At 40.0% G+C, this 21,419-nt stretch overlaps 1 protein-coding gene across 1 annotated transcript in view; it reads right to left on the bottom strand.

The window, feature by feature from the left end:
- The window catches only part of RBM25 (RNA binding motif protein 25), a 29,041-nt gene extending 8,359 nt beyond the window's left edge, over positions 1 to 20,682 (bottom strand). Inside the window, exons 1-10 of the mRNA XM_080619985.1 lie at positions 20,516 to 20,682; positions 13,372 to 13,492; positions 13,201 to 13,250; positions 11,597 to 11,767; positions 11,235 to 11,292; positions 9,903 to 10,063; positions 7,508 to 7,690; positions 5,228 to 5,281; positions 4,892 to 4,975; positions 1,011 to 1,279 (exon numbers count right to left, since the gene is read on the bottom strand). Of these exons, the coding sequence (XP_080476111.1) occupies positions 1,011 to 1,279; positions 4,892 to 4,975; positions 5,228 to 5,281; positions 7,508 to 7,690; positions 9,903 to 10,063; positions 11,235 to 11,292; positions 11,597 to 11,767; positions 13,201 to 13,250; positions 13,372 to 13,477 (1,136 nt within the window). The 5' untranslated portion in view covers positions 13,478 to 13,492; positions 20,516 to 20,682. The remainder of the gene's footprint in view (positions 1 to 1,010; positions 1,280 to 4,891; positions 4,976 to 5,227; positions 5,282 to 7,507; positions 7,691 to 9,902; positions 10,064 to 11,234; positions 11,293 to 11,596; positions 11,768 to 13,200; positions 13,251 to 13,371; positions 13,493 to 20,515) is intronic.
- Between the last annotated feature and the right edge of the window lie 737 nt (positions 20,683 to 21,419).

Raw genomic sequence — 21,419 nt, forward strand, 5'->3', positions numbered from 1 at the left:
ATTTCACTTCAAATACATAATGCACTGCTTCTAGCATCTTACAAGTTAATTCTCCTGCAACTGTACGAGTGGCAGATATAGCAATGGGCATAAATCAGTACTTGTAATATACTCAAGACCTCATTTACCTAATTGTTTGAGCACCACCACTAAAAAGTATCTACAGAAACTAATGGTGAGCACATTGCAATTCTTATCAGACTGTGTTAGTAGTTCTCCATAAATAAGTGACAGCTAAAACCCCCACAAATAAAGGGTATGCTTAAAAAATCTTCCATGTTTACATGGCTTACAGGCAACAAGAACCCTACCGACAAGATAATTTAAAGTGAAACACCTATCTTTTTCCTATGGTGATGAAGGAAAAAGCAGCATCTAGAGCCTGACAGATTAGTCACAGTTTAAGACTGAAAGGAATCCCCTACTTCTATTAAAAAACACACACACAAAAAAAACCAAACACCCCTCAAAAAACCCCAAACAAATCCAAAACCCCAAACAAAACAGCGAAAAAACCAGCCAACCCTCTTCCCCCATAACAAAGGAATGTACTTAACCTTAAAAATACCACACACATAAAAGAACCTCAAGTAGGAATAAAGCTACCCATGGTTGCAAGGCCAGGCTGGACAGGACTTTGAGCAACCTGGTCTAGTGGACAGTGTCACTGCCCATGGCAGGGGGTTGGAACCAGATTATCTTTAAGGTCCCTTCTAACCCAAACCATTCTACAATTCTATGAAAAAGATTTGACACAAAACCACTACGATTAAGTCATGGTTGGGCTGTTGCTTACTGCATATTGCAGTCCTTGCATTCCTGTGCTGTGGAGGCAATCAAGTATTCTTCCAATTTGTGTAAATACATTTTCTAAAATTTTAATTTCCTATTTTTATTCTGATCTATAAAGAGGATCATTCTCTTGAATGGCAGCTGATCTGCTGAATTATATACACCTAGTAAACAGCACTGAAAAAACCAGAAATAAATAGCAACTTGAATGCATTTACCTTGACCTGCTACGGTCCTTGTTGCGATCGGAACTCCTTTCACGATCTCTGTCACGGTCTCGGTCTCTATCTCGGTCCTTAGTTCGGTCACGATCCCTATCTCGCTCTCGTTCACGCTCACGTTCCTTCTCCTTCTCTCGTTCACGTTCCCTCTCTCTTTCACGCTCCCTCCTTTCTCGTTCACGCTCCCGTTCCCTTTCTCTTTCTCTGCGTTCTTTTTCAATTTCCTGTCTTTCTTTCTCCTTTTTGCCTTTTTCCTCCTCCAGTTTCTAAAAACCAACAAGAGAACTTTCATAGTTAATTTTGTAGTTATAGGAACTAGATATTCCCGGCGCAACACACAAGGCAGGTAATGGAAATACCAAAACCGCCACTGATTTTAAAATATTAAATAGGGTTTGGTGGGTATTTTTTTGAACTCATAAGTACAAAATCAAAATGCAGCAATCACAAGACTAAGTTTCGTGCAAAAGCATAGGTCTACACAGACCAGCAATCTCCAACCTTAGAGTAGGGCTGGCCTCATATTATAAGCTGACTGAACTGCACATTCACAGTTCACTGCAAGTCATGATTCAGGTGGACCACGAATTCCATTGGCCCTATAAGCCACTTGGGTACAAGCAAAGTGAACTTCTAACTGATAAAATTAATTCTGTTCAACTCGGAAAGTATATTTCAGTGGAATGCTTACTGGGACAGTGAGTTGTTTCCCAAGAAGACCTGGCAGACCAAAACCATCCTATATGAAAACTTGGGTAAAGAAATTTATCCACTTACACATGGTGCATGTGGTTAAACAGTGAAGAGGGCTGCAACCTTTCCCCTTTTCCCCTCCCTAAAAAAGTTCTAATAGTTCATTGGTAAGAACTGGACTCTGCTGAATGGAATCCTTAACTTCCACCACTGCAAGATGGAGAGAATTACAAAAAAGGTTGGAAATAGCTCTTTTGAAACACAGAAACTAAAGGGTTACCTGCTACAGTTTTACTAAAAATTGTACAAAATTGCCACTTTTTTCAATTAGAAACAGTTCCTATGACCAGAATTCCTATAAGACAATAGAAAATACATCAACAGAATGATAGATAAATCCATCCTTGGAAGCAATTGTTATGTGTTAACTTACAGATGCTGTGCTAGGACATGGACCGCCAACACTGGAATAACCTTGCCTATAAGCTATGTTTCTGGGAGGAAGAGCAAGTACACGGTTCACAAATATACCAAATAACAACCAAATATACCAAATTTCAACCTGATGGATGCCAGAATACCAATTTTTTTGAACAAATATTAAGCAGAATAAACATGTATATCCCCTTTGGCTCCACGTTTACCATCACTGAAATGAAATTAAAAACTGGAACAATGAAACAGTATTTTCTCTGGTTTGTTGCGTTTGGTTTGTTTTTTTTGGTTTGTTTTTTTTTTTTTTTTTTTTTCTTTTCTTTTAAACAAAGCATTTAAGACAACTTTAAAAAGCAATCTTACCTGGTAAGTATTCTTCTGCCACAGGCACAGGGACCAGAGAACCGACAAAGGATTACAGAAATAAAGCTAAATAACTAGTGATTAATGTATCCAGCGAAACTACATTGCATTGATAGCACTATACAGGCAAACCAATGTTGGATACATTGAAATCACAAAAGAAAAAAGGGACTAAGAATGGTGGGAATTGGTAGAAAACTGATATGAGGAAACCCAAAACTCAGATTCTACAATATACACTGGGCTGAAAACTAATCTCTAAAGGACTGTATTTTACAGGATCTTTACAGTGTTAAACCTCAGTACGGTCAGACGTTAAACTAGGTTGTCAACCTTCAAAAATCCAACTTACCTCAAATTTCATATACTTTTAAAGAAAAGTTTACATACTGAAGTGGTTGATACTTACAGGTTATCTTAGATGTTCCAATAGAAATTTCTTTGGTTGAACTCCTGCTTTTTTGTCACTCTCAGAAACTTTGTTCGTGATGAAATATCAAGAGAGTGTGTTTCTTTTTCTTTTTAATGTATTCACACCAGGGTAAATACATACACACAGAGACAAGTCTTGGTGTATTAAAATCCATTTTGTAGGTCCGCTTTCTTAAAATCCAATTGAAAAAAATAAATTGCTCTATTTTATAATCAAAATCTGACCTCATCAACTTCTATTAGCCTAAATAAGAAGATCTGAAAGGGTAATGGGATGGGAACAGTATCAGATAAATTGAAGTAATGAACAGAAATGAACAGGTAGAAGAATTATAAATCTTACCTTAAGCTCTCTTCAGACTCGTCCGTGCTGTAAATGGACGCCCCCTGCAATGCTGATACCCTGACAGTCTGTGGTTATTGTTTTATAAACTCATACCAAAAACATGCAAAGGTTCACTGTGCTCATTAGCCAGCTGCTAAAGATTCAACAGCCCCTTTTAAACATATCCAATATACACAATTACTACTTTCAGCTGATTTTTAGTGTTAAGAAATCCCAAATAGCCCCCCCAATAATAGAGATCAAAGGCAGTAAAATGCCCAACAGCTTCTGAAACAATGAAGCACGGTTTTTGTTTGTTTGTTGGCTGTTGTTTGTTTGATTTTTTCCAAAACATTACTTGCTTTCATCTTAGTACCAGTGACAACTTGGGGCTTGGAATCAAACACAATTCTACTGAAGTTTCACCATTGACCAGTTTCACATTCAATTGCTGAGCTTCTCCAGATCATTTCTTCTAGAATTTTTCCCCAGGGTTTTTTATCTCCAACAACTTCAGTCAAGAAAAAAATTGAATATGTGTACATACAACAATGCGTAGTCACTTGTGTTTACATTGATACAACTGCATGAAACCATGGTACCACCCCCAGTGACTGCATGTGGTAAAGCTCAGTAACACGGCATACTTCATTCACCTTGCTGTACTTTCAACATTGATTTGGGGGTATTTTGAAATAAAAGCATGCGCTCTAAAGAGGAGCTTGCTGGTAATTCCCTAGGCCAAGGATCATTCCAGTCTTCTTGTGGGAAAAAGTAATACCAACTTTAAGCTAAACATTGAAATAAGAACATTACATGCATAGTTGCGCTTTACTATCCACACAAGTATCATTTTCCAGAGCAGAAACATTCACAGATGCACTAGCACTAGTGGAAACTTCTGTAAGTGGGAACCCTGAGGTGGGTCTTGATGTGCACCAACGTTTCCAAGCCAGTTACCCCTTTGCATATTTTTCTGAGGGGGCATCCATAAGTATAATAAAAAACAGAAGCTCATACTTACATCCTATTCCATGTTACTTTCCAAGCTGTGAGTTTCATCTTGCATTAGTCACCATATGATCTCTATCATAATGGTGGGGGTCAATGAATAGATTAGCTTTACGGGAATTTACAGTTCTTCCATGCATCTAAAGTTTGGTAAGTCTGGTAACCACTGACCTAATTTTAATCTTCCCCCACTCTTAACTTAGAACTATTAAAATAAAAGACTTAAATTTAATTCACGTTTCAACTCTTCATAAAATCTTGGATTATGTTACAAATCTACCTACAGAAACACACTCAAGTGTATGTCTTAAACTGCAGCCCCGTTTAGCCTTTAGTTATAAATATCTTGAATTAATGTATGTGTAGAAACTTTATTCATGTTAAAAGTGAAAAGACTGCAAAATACTCAGTAGCACTCAAAGTCAGCATAAAGATGTCAAGGGCCACTTTAACGTGGTAGTTGTCTTTTTTTTTGACTTGTAAAGAACTACATGTATATTAAACCTAATATAAACATCATTTTAAGTGATATTGCAATGTACTGCTAAAATTTTTAATAGTGTTTTTTTGGATTTTGAAAAAGCCTAATTTGTATCAAGTGCAAAAACAAGAATACTACCTTGTGTGTGTCTCTGAATTTACTGATCTCTCTTGATATCAGGTCTCTTTTGTCTTCCTCCATTTCTATAGCATTTATATCCTCCTAAAAAACAAGGGGGACAGGAGGACAAGCATTAAGAGCCATCTGTACAGACACAGGAGAACAAGAGAAAAGCTGAAGGTTAGAAGTTTTCAACCAGTCTTGCAAGAGATAAACAAAGTCCTTCTGCAGTACCAAACCTGACAGGCTGATGTTAATGAGTGAAAAAAAATAAAAAATCAGATGGACAAGAGTCACAAATCTGGCAACTAGCAGTAAACATAGTCATTTTCAAAGCCTACAATGTAAACGAACCTTGGTGATGAGTGGATAAGGTATCAGTGGGGCCACTGGAAATCTGCGGAAAATCTGCGGAAAAATCCACGGAGATTTTTTTTTTTAAAAATAGATTGCACACTACTCTGAAAAACAATGTTTTGTATGTTTGCACTACAAAGCAATATTGTATTGCTGTGATCTCATTTCTTTGATTCAACAAAATTACAGAAGAACCTCGCTAATTCTCCCTCTCTGAACTACTTAAAATACAAACTGAAGTCTCGTATTAGTAAGACTTCACTGAATTACCAGTGTACTACGGGATATTAGTATGCTATGGTAGCATCATAAACAAGACTAAGCTGCACTTGCCAATATAAACAATCAGTGTATTTGCAGTGGGTATGTCTTGATCTTATTTACTCGCTAATTCGCAAAATTTGGTAGATTGCACCTACTAACTAAGTTAGTGCGAATTAGCGAGGTTCCCCCGTGCTTGCAATTGAAAACCAGATTCCACTCACTCTCAGCTCCCCACACACATTTTCAACTTTCCCCACATCAGTCATGCCTTCATCCAGGACTAACAGACTCTGCTAACACCAGCGGAAGTCTTCACACAAAGCTCTACAAGGGACAACAGCCCCAAAGCTGGTGAGTTCCCCAAACCCACCCCCACAACATATCTGTACCCATCTTCACCCCACCCTCCACAGTCCTTCTCTCCCCTCTCCTTTAAGGACAAGAGAGCAATGAGCTAGGACCATCCTCTTCACTCGCACCTGTATCCACACAGGCCAAAGATGGCAATTTCCAAGTTTCTTTTCCTCCTTCCCATCATGGGGTGATGATGGGGTGTAATTTCAACCTGAAAGTGCTATATACTTAAAAAGACCAAGTAGACTTATACATCCACTTGACTAGCTCAGATAGGTTAAATTCTACATCATACAGAGCTAACAGTACATCCCTCTGTCCCAGGGACATACTCAGAACCCAGCTCTTCCAAGACTGCAATGGTCTCTTACAATGTTTAACTACCTGGCATTACTCATGGCCATATATATATATATATACATATATATCTGTACATCTGTACCCACAGGACAATACACATTGTAACAAGGCTTGTAACCAATACAATACAGCTGACAGCATTAGAGACAGTGACTCATTTGTAAATTCTCATCCAAGAAAGCATCTCCTCCAAAAGGGAGGAAAATGAAAGATTAAGCTCAGCACTCTTATACCTCAGGTCAGCCATAGCTAACAATGCTGTAGGGAAGATATACTTGCTCCCTGAGGGAGATGTTGCTTCTTGCACCACACTTAAACTCCATAAGCATTTGAAACTGCATTACTGCCTTGGGATAGGTACTTTGCAGAAGACTTAAATGGGTAAAAATCTTGGTCAGTTTTCCAATATCTTTCATATTAGGTGCAGAATGGTAGGTATGAAAGCCCATTTTCCCATGGTTAGAAACTTGGCTGGAAAGGCTAAGTTTGAGTTTGCTCATTCTTATTCACCCTTCTCCAGTATGCTTTAATCCATAAAAAGGTCATCCACAGAAGCAGGTCTAAATCAGAACACTCGTTCCTGCTTGCCAGAGGTTTTTTGCATTATACAAGATGTGAAAACCAACTGATCAAATCTAGCCACATTAAGACATGCGTGTAAAAGCGATTTTTGTAAGGCAGGAAGATTACAACATGCCTCTCATCCCTGAAGGATCCCTCCAAGGTTTGTGATGTATACATATATACAACTAATGAAGCACTTCCACATCTGGGGAACACAGCTGCAACTAGTTGGATCAAGGCACACTACAGGAATGGATACCATAAGCAGAGAGAAGAATTTTGTCAAAAACTACCAGAGCAAATTCCTGCCATTACCAAAGCGCCCTGGCATCTTTCAATGGAAATGGATAGTGTGAAGGAACTTTTTACAGTTGTTACTTAAGTTCTCATCTGAAAAACCCTACATACTAAACTGCATTAAACTCGATATTTCCACCTTCAGAGGGATGAAAGGTTGGTTCAATCCTGCCCAGATTCAAGCCTCTTCTTCCAACAAGTCTAGGTGCTTAGACGCCTAAACCATCCTGAAGGGATGGCACTATAACTGACTAGCTTTCAGCTTAAAAAAAAAATAAAAAAAAAAAAAAAAGAAACTGCTGCTGACATCAATGCTTGTTGATTTGTTTTCTCACCAGAAGTTTAGGTTTAAAGTATTTGCAAAAGGTTTGGCCATTATATAAGGGTGAGTTGAAGAAAAAAAAAAAAATCTGTTTTGTCCAAAATCAAAACACATACGTCCTCCTTCTTTTCCTTTTTCTTCTTCCTGGGGTGAGAGTCAGATTCCTGGGAGGGGGCATTGAGCTCGCTGGAATATTCTCGTATTAAGACTTCAATGGCCCCTTTAATTATCTGATCTCTTCTCTTTGTTTCCTCATCCAGTGCATCGTCGTCATCAGTTGTCGTCTCTGGTCTGGCGTTCTAAGAAAAATGGCAAAGTAACAGGAATCAACAAATTGAGAAAACTAGTTTTATTTCAGAAGTTCGCCTTTGATCATCACATTCATGCCCCTACAGCATTTAAAAAACAAAACCAAACCACAACACACAAAACCAAAAACCAAACAAAAATCCACAAAAACCAAACCACCTACAAGTAGTTATCAACTGCATGATTTTAGTCACATCTTTTCACGCTGGCAATACCATAGAGACCACACATGGAATGGCTGCAGATAGCAAGTGTAGGACTGCATAATAGAATAGAACAGATAGTGGTGATTAAGGTGGTAGACAGAAAAAGAGAAAGTGCACACTCGCTCGCTCACAGGAGGGCAATCACTATCATCCAGCTCTTGGTCAAGAGTTTCTGCCTTGCATCCCCCAGAACTTTAAGTCATTTCAACAGCAGTTCCTCAAAGTCTTCTACTTAAGTGCCGTGCAATACAAATGTTTACCTATAACTTTCAAGCTGCAACTTATCATGGTAGAACTGCATTAAAGAAACATTGTTAGGGAAAACATTCCTTGCACTGCAAATATTATCATATTATTGTTGATCAATTACTTTGTAGTTCCTAATCGTTTTGTCCCTTTCCACCGCAGGGAACACACGCAAAGTACATTTCACTAAATGTTACATGGAAGGATAGAGCAATGATCTGCATACTGAGCAAGGCAGCCCACCTCCTGATCCCTTGAACCTTTTAGAAAAATGGAACCTCACCTGAGAATCCAGCTGGGTATCCCGTCAAGCGATAGGTGGTGGGTGGAGTGGGGGAGAGGGAAGGGTCTGATGGAGCAGCAGCTAAGAATGAGGGGGAAGGGAGGATTCAGTTGGAGCTGAAGAGGCTGCCAGGACAAAGAGGAGCAGGCTGAAAAGAGCTAGAAGGCAGTGACAGGGAGTGGTATTGAAGAAGTCCAGGGCGAAGAAGTGATCAGGGAGAGGAGCTAATTAGATACAGGTTTGCTTGGTGTGTCTCTAAAGTATTGTGTTGTGGTGTACACGTTTGATTTCTTAATAACAAAAATATTAAAAGAAAAAAGTTGCAACTTTTGGATCTGAATGGCACCAGCATACCAGTAATGGTTATGAAAGGAATCACAAGCAGTATGACTATAGTTCCTTGGCAATTCACGGCCTTTCTTTGCACCACCACAAACAAAAAAAATGCAGCCAATCTCACCCCACAGTTCAACAGAATCAGCATATACTATTGTATGTATGTATGTCACCAAAGTCACAAATAGTACCCCCTCTGCTTTATTACAATCAATCCCCCAAGACTGCCAGTAACTCAAAGGAGTTCACAGAAAAAAATCATGAGAGATGTACAAGAACTTCACTGATACTTTAAGTTTATTCCTAATATCAGCTGTGAGGCACAGTATTACAAGTGACGCCAATAGGAAAGAAGGAAGTACACAAGGAAAGGGGCAGTCAAATCAAACCCTTACCTAGGTTAACAGCTAGTATATTATATGCCTTTCAAAACCCATGAAGTTAGCACTCTGCTTTATTGAGCCATTGCATTTAATCCCATACACTGAGTACACAGCAAAAAAACGTGCAAATTTGTTAGTTAAGTATCTCTGTATCTCACCAGAACTCAACATATCAAGTATCTACAATTATTTCAGAAGAGATCCTTAGCTACAGAAAGGAATGGTACAAAATCAATTTCCCCATCTACTAAATGTCTGCAAAGCTGCTCACTACCTGGTAACTGCATCATCTACTAAATGATCTACTTCTTTTCATTAATATGTTCTAGAAGATCATCAGTGGAGGGGAAAGAAACTCCAAGTTTCCTTAGACGGCTAGTTTACAGATTCTGACAAGGTAACAATTACTTCTAGAGTTTATATAAAGAGTTTCTAAACAAAAATGAAGAAACAGTCATGAGGTATAGTATGTATTACTACCCTTTCAAATGAAGTACACAACTAATTCTAGAGATTCAGTTTACGGTATCTAGCTTACAGGTAAGTTCCAATGCCAGTGAATTAAGAGCTTACACTTCACTGCCTTTCAAAGTATCTTCAGACTCATTAATGACTCTGGCAAAATCCTAAAATGAATTAGGGGCAGAGACAAGAATAGAAACTAAGCAGCACACTCACAATCTGATGTGGCAAGTACGTTATATTGCCCTCCTGCCAAAATAACACAAGTCACACATTAAATACGTACCCCATTTGAAGCTTTTTTCTTTGCTTTCCATTCATCTAGCTGAGCCTTTGTCTTTGCATCAACTTTGACCAGCAGCTTCTTCTCTCCAATCTGGAGGTCGTGGAGTAGTCTCAGGGCTCGTAGTGTGGATTCTGGCTCTTTGTACTCACAAAATCCAAAGGCTGAAAATGGATGATTGAAATTAAAAGTGTTAAAGCTGTTCATGTAATATATTTTGTGTAAAAAAAGTTATCTGAATCAGTAAACTTGGAATACAGGCACTTCTTTTTTTAAAACCAGGAGTACACATCATGAAAAGACAGAAAGATCATTCACTACATTAGACTTTGATATAACTAACAGCCCATAAGGTAAAAGCAATACCTGTATTGTAGATGCTCCATCCCTGGAAACATCCAAAGTCAGATTGGCCAGGTTGGCTCTGAGCAACCTGATCTAGTAGAAAACGCCCCTGCTCATTGCAGCAGGTATCAGATTAGATGTCCTTTAAAGGCCCCTTCCAACCCCAACTATTCTACAATTGCCTTTGTAGAGCTTTTGACATGTCTGTCTTAACTAAGGAATGCAGCCTATATGAAGGCATGTCTCAGGTGGATTTGTAATTATCTGAAGACCAAGGACATCCATCACCAGCTCTTTGTTGACCTACAGCGAGGGATATTTCACACTAGGTTTGTCACAACAGTTACAGAAAGTTGTAAATGAGGAAAACACCTTATGAGAGCAAAATAAACAAAGTATGACATATAAGAAAGCTGCAGAAACTGAATTACATCTTAAAAAAGGAGAACTACCAACCTAGAGAATATATGAAAACACAGCAAAACTAAGAACAAAAATTAGTAAACCAAAATTGCTTCCTGTATTGACTGAAGAAGGGTCACATGAAAAAATAAATCTATTAAATTTGTTAACAGGGAAGCAAGATAAGTTTTACATCAGGAAAACCTTCTTAACTGAGAAGTTAATACACAGCAATGGACTAACAGTAATAGAAGCTAGTATTAACAGTGTTGTAAATATGCTCCTTTGGATATTAAATCCAACCTTTCTCAGGGATGGTCTTCTGATTCAGTCTCAGAACAGAAAGATGAGCAAAATTAGGTTTCCAAGACATTTTCCCATTTAAAATCCTTTCTCAATTCTATTTTTTTAATTGTCTTGACGCCAAGGATAGAAAATACGAGGAAGTATTTAGCAGTTAAATATCATCTACAATACCTTAAAATGTAAAAGCAGTAGTAAAAATAGCAATGTGTCAGACATTTGAAAAGCTGCCAGGTAACAAAACCAAGAATCTGATCAGAAATTTTGAGAAGTATGAACCATTACCTTGAAGTTTTCCAGATGCCCCTTGTACTCTCTTCCAACTCAAAACCAAGCCACATTTCTGCATTAAAGACAAATATTACTAATTAAATATCGTTTATGTTCAAAACATTACAAAAACTTAACCACTTTTGCAAAAGATGACATGTAAAAAGGGGCAAACACTACTAAAAATGTCTATGTCCACTGACATACATGGCTTAAAAATGCTGTGCTCTTCTCTCACTGACTTTAAATAGAAGCATAATGGACTGCTGTTCTAGTGAGTGGGACTAACTCTGCTTTTAGTTTCAATTCACTGCTTGTGGGTCATTACTCATTGGCCAGGGAAGGATGAAATTTAACAAGCAGTTCATTGTACTTACTGCTAGAAGCTGCCGTATGAGCATATCCGAGGCCTTCTCAGAAATGTTGCCTACAAAAACCGTGGTAGTGGGACCGCTGTTCTCATCGTTTTCTTTGTTCTTTAAACCAGGATGATCTTTTCTGGCTCCCAAATGTTTGCCAACCATAGACACCGTGGTAGGAACTAATACCTAGAAAGAGAAGGAGTGTAAAAAAGTGTTGGGTTGGGGATGTTATTTATTTCTATTTAAATCTGTAAGACAAAAGAGTTGGGTACACACATGTATTTCAAAATTAAACTTTCATATGAACCTTAGCAGGCTTATGGAGTGAGACACCAGTAAGTCGTTCAGGCCTTAACACTTTATACAACACAAAGAAGACTACAACTTTCTGGCAAAGACATTAAAAAAGGTGTACCTGAACATGGCTACTGGAAGGTGTCAAGGTGAGCATACAATAACATTAGATATGTTTCTTCTACAACTAACTAATCTACAATATTTGAGTCACTGGAAGTTAGAAGTACCTTAACTAACAAAGTAAAAAGCAAACTGCGACTAATGTTCTGTGATTCTGTGAAAAGGCTTTAAGCGACACATGACAGCTTTCAAAATTTCCACAGGTGAACATTACTGTTTTATTTAATCAATACACAACCCAAAACTTCTTTGGGCGAAGGAGCAAACATTTGTAAACTAAACTGTACAGAGACAGGCACAATCATCAGTTTCATTTTGCTGCACCTCTCCTTCCACCTAATATTTAATGGTACGCATGCATCGAATTGGTTTTCTCGAACCACCCTTCTAGAAGTGTCACTTATTAAGAATTATTTTAGCCAGAAAACAGAGTAATAAATTTGTCCAAGTATCTTTGTCTTAAATATATCAGTTACCATGAACATATCCTCCTGTAACAGATAAAAAAAGCTATCGAAAAAAATGGTACTTTAGAGAGATTTTAGTTACGCAAAAATCATAGAAATGGCAATTCGACTTGAGGCCAACAAGTAATCTTTACATTTTAAAAAGTGCGGGTTTTTTTAATGCTCCATAAAACATAAACCTTTCTTCCAACTAGAAATTAGTAAAACAAAGAGACCTTCCCCTCACATTCTCTTCCATGCATGCATATTGCACACAACTATTCCTTCCCTGCAACATGGGGAAGGAGAGCTTGTTTGTAAGCTTGTCAATGCACACATTTCTGGCCAACTCAGCAGTGCTGCATGACAGACTTATAAACCTGGATGAAATGATGCCTCCAGAGCACTCTGACAGGCCAAAAACCTCAAAAACAAGAGACCTGGAACCTAACTGATTTAACTGTACTGCACAGGAAGACTATGAACGACCCGAAGGCAAAGCCTAAATCATTGTATTTGAGAAAAAGTACGACTAATTGCTTCACCTTTTCAGCTACAGCTCCAGACATTATGTCAACCTTTGTCTATGTCAGAAATTAGCATAATATTTGCATAATAACTGCATTTAAAGTGAAGGGTTTCCTCTCATAGTATGAGTTTTAATGGAATAGAGCAAAACAAGAATACTGATGATATTTACTAAGTTTTACTCTCCATTTTGTTTTGCTATAATCTCATCCCCACTATAATACTTACAGTCGGAGCAGGAGCCATAATACCCATTGGTACAGGAATCATCGGGGTCCCTGAGAAAGACAAGACATTAATATTAGTCTGCCCTGTTGAGATTACTGATGAATACAAATGAGCTGATTGCAGATATGATTTCCAAACAAGGTGACACTTCCATATACTCACATAACTTACCAGGAGGCACGGGTGGAGGAAAGCCAGGAAACTGTGGAGGTGGGATTCCAGGGGGAAGTGTTGGGATTCCCATAGGAGGGCGATTCAAGTGAGGTGGGAAAGACATTCTTCCAGTCACAATCTGTCAAAAAGACAGAAAAGGAAACTTATACTAGTCAGTTCCCAAACATGAATTACAAAAGCAATGCAAATGGTTAAGTGTCCATAATAACTTTAAATCTTTATATGGACATTTAACTACAAACAAAAACTATTTTAAACTCTTTTCCCCCAGCTATTCATAAAGTTACAAAAGTAATACAAGTCTTCCTTCAAAATGAAGAAACAGCACTTCTAGGAAAGCATTTCAGAACGAAGTGGAAAACAAAACTGTATTTGACTCCTCATACCAATGGTTTACAAGGAGTGTGAATTACATAGCACTTAACAGCTTGTACAGTTTAAAACTGTCTTTGCAGTATGTGAAAACAGAAGTAATCTTTTAAGACATTTTCAATAAAGCAAGTAGTCTCGTACAAGAAATGATAACACACAACACAACTGTGGAACAAGATGAGAGAAAGAACTGGGACATCCCAATGCTCAGCATTAGTGGGAGCTATATTTAAGACAAGACTGGAAGATCTCACAATTCTAGCACAGAGACAGTTAAAAGCTTAGAAGAGTGTTGTCTGGTCTATTTTTAACTTCCCAGTTCACACATCTTCCAGAGCTCAACGTGGACAACAGTCCGTGAGCTGAGTCAATATGCTACCATGGAGAGTAAAGATGGCTTTAATATAATTTGCTCTTCAGATGGTGATTATCCTGTGTGTATCACTGACACTGTAACATACCACCTAAGAATAAAAACATTAAGATCACTCTTAACTAACAAGGCATGTATTCTTGCTTCCAGTATTATCTCAGCAACCTTACATGGTCAAGTCTTCAAAAAAGGTTAGTCCTCAGTTTTAAAAATACCCAAATTGCTCACCAATATTACTGCTGAACATATAGGTACGTTCACACTGCATCAAGGAAGCGCTAGAGGAACGTCAAACAGATATGAATCACAAGAACACCATATGACAAGTGACAAGAGCCCTGTTAGCTGTCTCTTAGTAATGCTGTTTCTTAGCATTAGAAACTTGTGTTTCTGAATAGACTGTACAGACTGCTTTCCAACCTACAGTATGGTATCTTCACTGCAACGCCCTTCCACAAGTCAAAACTGAAGCAGGCAGCCCTGAGGGAAAGAGTTATGATAAGCTTATTTCTGATACACACAAAAGACCTGTAGATTACAAGACACTTTCTCCAGCTTCCTGCCACTGAACACACAAGAAGCAGGAAATAAGCTTTGCTACAGACAGATGTGTCTTCCATACATGTACAAGAGCATGCAGCTAATGACAGCCTCGGACACTAGAAGAGCTAGTATCAGTACTCTACCATAATAGTAGATACATTTGAATGAGCTACAAAATTATAGTAAGAGAATCATGCAGCAAAACTTTATTCCCACAGAGTCTGAAAACAACTATGAGGGACAGATACATAGATACGTATAATGGACTGGACAGGATGACAGGGAAGCCCAAATGTATTTGTTAATACCTTTGAACATCAGAACTTACTTATTCTGGTATTAGAATGCATACATGACCCTACAGCAGAATTTATTCAAAGACACATGTACAACTACATCAACTAAAAAGAGGTTTGTGATGATGGCATTCATTAATTGGCCCCAAAGGGCATCCATCAACATCTCACCAAGAGAAAAGATAAACATTCCTATAACACAAGATCTAAGAGGGTAGAAGGCAAATGCAAGCAGTCCTCCAACAGTTCAATAAAGATTATTTTATACAATAAATATAAAACCTTTTTTTCCCCCCTTAGAATCCATATGCCTAAGAACACAATCCCCTTATATCATTCTTGAATTTTCAAAACTGAATGGGAGAAGAAAAGCAGCAAAGGTGTATGGCCAAAACATTTTATCTGGAAGAACACTGTTTATTGTCTACTCCAACTCCTCTGTACATCAGCCAACACCGCTCTAGAATACGAAACGTGGATGGTACAGCAGGGAACGCAACTCTCTTGCCCACTTTGGTATTACTATTGGAAACTTTTTCATACTGAAAAAGCACAGCCAAGGGAAGACAGAAAATTAATATCCTTAAGGCTCTGGGTTCTTATCTATATTGCTGATAATTTGACAAAAGTCAAAGCCGGTTTAGGGCAGGATGGCAGAGCAATAAGTTATCAGATCCTAGATGGTTCTGAACAGGCTACAATAGCGTAACACCATCTGAGGACATTAAGGAGTAGTCAGTTAAACAAAAACGAACAATAGGGAAAGTAATTTTCCAGACTGCCTGTAGGTGCAGTCCCTTCTCTAGCTCTGATGAGTACTTTATCTGAGACGCCATTTTGGAGAAGCTAATGAAAAAAAAAAAAGCCTGCAGACTATGAGGTGAAACAGTTATTTGAATTAAAAGATGCTGAAACATACTGCTCTCGATGGATTTCACATATGCAAACAGGCAAATTTGTTTGTTTTTTAAATTAAAAAAAACCAAAATACTTAGCAGTCAACAAAGTAATTGTTACTGCATAAAAAGAACAAGGCAGTTAATAAGAATAAAATTTAGTCTTTCAATCTTCTAGTCAGATGATGTGAAACAGTTACCTTTAGGGCTTCAAGAGTCCATTTTACTTGAAGCATTCTGTTCTTCATTTTTTTCCCATACATGTACAGTTACTTTCACAGCAGCTACAGAGCTGCCCTGTTACTGACTTAATTCTTGCAGAGACCTATCCTTGCACCTCTGCTGCCTGCAAAACTGAAGATCAACACTAGAATTAAAAAAAGTCATGGTCTCTTTCTTGCTACTACACGTAACTACCAACATGAAACCGGCAGAGAGAACATTTTATTTCTGTTTCCGTTATGAAAACTGTGAGGATCAACAGACACCAAGATTGAAACTGCTCACTGGAGAAGTGAGAGATCTGGACAAGAGATGAAGCTGCAATCAATTCTTTGCAGCAGCAAAGATGTCACAATGAAGGGAATTGAATAGCACAATTTTTCTCTCAGCAGCTACAGAACACATAAGAAACTGACTTACTCTTCCAACAGTCAGAGGGGTTGTTATAAGTAACTACAAGCCAAGTGTTAGGTATAGAAAGCTAAGAGATGGAGATGCTAAGCCAGGTCTAGGTAGAATACACTTGCAGAAATCTCAGGAACAGTATCTTGAACTTCTCTGCAGACTCTCCTACTACTCTGCAAGTACAGTTCAATGATCAGCATCTGCTATATTTACTGCAGTCTCAGTATTGCATAGGGTGATTCTCAGATTTCCCCAATATATTCAAGTATGCAAGTAAGGAACAAAACAGTTCAAAGGTATTTTTAAGACCTAAACTGACTTATGAAAGTATTACCTCAAGTGAAATTGGATGCAAACAGCATTCTTGGCAGCTGCCTTTTAACTAGCAGCTCTTTAAGATAAAGATTAATTTGTGTGAATATTACAGTGCTCACAAAGATAACGGGGTAAGAAAAGCAGTGAGCATCTGGCCTGATGCTACTTGAAATACTGAAATACTGACATCTTCAGCCCCAGAATGATGGATTTGTGTCAGGCCTCTGACTCCAAGCGTAGTCAATTTAGGCTATGTCCATGCCAGCAAGCAGGGCAGTAAAATAGGAGTAGGTCTGTTAAACAGAACAGATCAAGCCGAGATCCTAATGTCCACAGTACACATTTTGGGGAGGACCACCCCACAGAAACAAATGCCCATTTGCAGGTAGGAGTTCATTTTCATTCCAAAAGGAGCACAGTCCATTCACTGGAATAGTGCAAACCGATGTGAAAAAAGGTTTTCCAAGTGAGGATGACTGCAAGACACCCTTCAAAAGCACACTCCTGATCCGAGTTAACACAATAATGTAGGTGCACATTTTATTAGCCTTAGGCAATTTTTGTAAGCTCTAGGTTAATTATGTCAAGGATGGCAAACAACCTAAGCTTACTCTAAGCAGAACTAGCTCAAATCCTGAGCTATTAACTAAAGCAAGTGCTACACAAACACAGCTATAATATTCCAGGTTCAACTTTGGCCTAAAGTTTAGCTGCTTTCATACACTGTTCTTCTGAGTTAGTAAGTCCTGATGGAACAAAACACCATGCAGAGCCAGCTGCGCCCGTCTTCTGAAACCTGGAGAAAACACAGGGATACCCATGTGGCTCTAAAATCCACTAAGCCTTGTTAATTCTGACGTTGTGCTGCCCCTGCTGGGACAGAGCTCTGCCCATTAGAGCACGCTTGCTCTGATGCACAACTAAAGAAGCGCATAGGGCTAGACTGGAGGGTCTGAGACATCAAAACTATGAAACAAGAGTCACCATCATTCAGACACAACTGCCCCATGCTTCTTTGTTTTCTCCAACTCCCAAAAGTCCCAATAATAGAGGACTGACTGTATGAGAAGATTGTACTGGTCTGGCTGCACTTACTGTAACTGTGTTTTTTAAATCCTAGTATCCTTTAACCTTTACTAATTAATTTTTTTTAATAGAGGGATTAAAAGATACATCACAAACAGCATGTGAGTTTCAATAAAAAATACAGGTAACTACTGTATTTCAAAGTGACAGTGCTACCACCTACTCAGGGCAACATCACAGTTCTACCAGTGTCACAGGATTAATCTCATTAGTACCTCTGTGTTTACACATCATAACTTCATTTCAGAACATTTTAACCACTTTCAAAACATTTACGTTCCACATGAAACAACTGCTGAGCTGCTGTTAACATTAAGCAAAATTAACTGTAAAAATCCTTAAGTCTTGATGCATAACCAAACTTACTGTGTTTTAAGAATGACACATGTAGTGTCAAAACAGCTGTGACAGTATGGCTGATCTAGCTTGGTTTCATTTTGTCTGATTTCGACTGCTCTTCAACACTTGCCCAGTACAATTCTTCTGCAACACAAAAAATCTGTACACTTAAAGCCCAGAATAAATTTCACAAAATGGCTGTGCAAGCTAGTACCTCAAATAAGGGAGAAGTAAGGATGTTATACCAAGACATTTGATAGGCATATCCATGTTATTACATTTAATTCCTATTAAGAATTGGACAGCGTTTCGGCTTTTGATTCTAATGTCAATACCTAGGCAGCAAAGAGTGAATAATAATTTCCTCTAATTTATGACAAAGTACTTTATACACTTTGTGCCATGGGTGCAGCCGAGCAAGAAAAGCCTTTTCAGAAGTCATTCGAGAAAATATATAACCAATCTATTGAAGTCAGTACTATCACAGAGGCTTTTAAATCAGTTTCTACATGATGTATGGATTTTTAAGCCATTCAATTACAAAAATAACCTCATAGTTTGTCACCCATTGGAGATGCTGTTTATGTTATTGCTTCTCACACACAAAAAAAAAAAACAAAAAAAAAAAAAAAAACAAAACACAACAAACCAACACTGCCTCAAAAAAGCCAACTGATTCTTTCAGTGAAAATACCCACTTTCTTATAGAGCTCCACAGTTTTCTCTAAAATTGCCTGCAAGCTAAGCAAGACATGTGAAATTGATGTGAAACACAAAAGACACAGGGAAAGATAAAACAGATGCTAGATTTCCCAAGTATATTTATTTCTGAACAAGCAACACTAGTATTTGCTCAAGCCTCTTTTTCAGAGGTGACCTAGAAAGCATTCACTAACTGCCAGGGAATATGTTGCATCCCAAGCTGTTAATATGTAGCAACCCAAAAAAGCAACATGCTTAGAGTCATAGAATCAACTAGGTTGGAAAGGATCTTTAAAGATCATTAAGTCCAACCATTACCCCAGGACTGCCAAGTCCAGCACTAAACCATGTCACTGAGGGCCTCATCTACACGTTTTTGAACCCTTCCAGGGACGGTGATTCCACCACTTTCCTGAGCAGCCTGCTCCAATGCCTGATCACCCCCTCTGGGAAGAGATTTTTTCTAATACTTAACCAGAGCCTCAGCCCAAAAGCTCCTTAAGCAGGCCTCAGTTAGGCCTGTCAGCGGAACTTCAAGATCTTTGGTTTAGTTCCTAATTCTCTGATTCGGCACCCACATAAAGCCCTAGTCAGTCAAATAAGTGACTGTCCACTCTAATATTGCTATTAACTCTTCCCAAAACACAAACATGGCTGTGACATTACAACATTTATGTGAATGGGCACTGAAGAGACAGAAGCAGGGAAAAGGAGAACACTATGTACAATGCTGCTCCTTTACAGGGAAAATAATAAACTGTCCTGTTCTCTCTTTGAATTTGTTCTAGACCACCTTCCATAAAGGCTGATGGAATACCTGAAGCAATGCTTGCCTGCCCCACAAAAAACTACTACACATCCAAGTATATACATTTTAATCCGATCAGACTGAGAACTAGACAACTTTTAAGATTTCCCTTTCTGTAAGCTTCTGTACTAAAAAAAAAAAAAAAAAAAAAAAAAAAAGTTAATTTTGTTCAGAATGTTCCCTGTATTTGAACAAACTCCTTTTTTCCTTCAGGCAGACAAAGGCCCTTTTTCTAAAATGGAAAAAGATATCATGAGAAAAACATGCCAATACACACATCACAACCGGTATTACACGGATGAATCACTCCGAGCCTGTTATGCACAAGCTGCTAAGACGCGTTTTACGATGACTACTCCGGTCCACGCTAAGGACACTCAAGTCCCCGACATGGAGAAGCAAAAACCCCACCCACAGGCAGAAAGGCCTGGGCCACGCTACTGAGCGGCTCCGGGCGCCGGCAAAGCTCCACCGCAGGCTCGGCCTCGTCCCGCCCGTGAGCGGGCTCCTCTCGCTCGTCAGAAGGGGCCCCCAAGAGTCCCGGGCGAGAGAGGAAGCAAAAGGCCGCCGCCACTCTCCCGCGAGCACCTGAGATCGCGCTCCCGTTCCCCGCTACCACCAATCCGACGCCGCCACCCCGCGGGCCGCGAACGGCGAGAGACCGCCTGCGCCTGCCACGATCGAGCGTGCGGAAGCGCGATAGTGGAGCCCGGCCCGGCCGCGCCTCCTATCACCGCCGCCGCGCTCCCTCCCCTCTCGAGCCGCGAAGCCCCTCACTCCTCACCGCTTCTCTGCGGAGCAGCAGCCGGTTCCGGAGCGCCGCAGCGGCCCCTCCGCACGGCGCAGGCCGGGGATGGAGCAGGAGGACGCCGCTCGGCCGCCTGAGAGGCTCTGGGGCACCACTAGGCCTCGAACACACCGCACCAAGCCGCCTCCGCCGCGCTGCGCGGCGTCATGTGACCCACCCCTTCCGCCAGCGCCCCGACACGCACCGCGCCGGGCCACCATAGAGATGACTGTGCTAGAGCGCCCTCCGGCTCAGCAACACAACATTAACACACACCACCATAGAGTGGCAAGGGCTAGAAGGGCAGAGGAAAAGAGGAAAGGGCTCCCGGGTTGCCGCCATGTTTGCTGTGGGCAGGTGGTGAGACGCCCTCACCCAGCCCCGGGCGTCGCCATCTTAAGGTCAGGCAGCGCCGCACGGCGTTGCTGTGGGGTCAGGACGTGTCCCGCTGCGAGCTGGTACCGGCCGCAGCCCCCGGGACGTCCCTTACTGCGAGCCGGTACCAGCCCTTCGCTTGACTGCTGGCGGATGCCTCTCATTGCCTGCGGTGCCGTTTCCCGCTGCCGCGCTCTGGGGCGTGGCTTAGCTGTGGCTGTGGTACCCACGAGCAGAGCCGCGAGGAAATTGCTCTGTTGCTTTTATCAGGAGGGAACGCGAGTTGTAACAGGCTGGAAAGCTAAAACAAAAAGCAGTTTTAGGGGCAGTAGACACAAAGATGTAGAATTATAGAATGGTTTGGGTTTGAAAAGACTTTTAAAGATTATCTAGCCCACCTCCCCCCTGCCATGGGCAGGGACACCTTCCACTAGACCAGGGTGCTCCAAGCACTGTCCAACCTGGCCTTTCCCAGGGATGGGGGAGCCACAGCTTCTCTGGTCAACCTGTGCCATGGCCTCACCAC

Source organism: Psittacula echo (assembly GCF_963264785.1).
Source record: "Psittacula echo genome assembly, chromosome: 5".
Lineage (NCBI taxonomy): Eukaryota > Metazoa > Chordata > Aves > Psittaciformes > Psittacidae > Psittacula > Psittacula echo.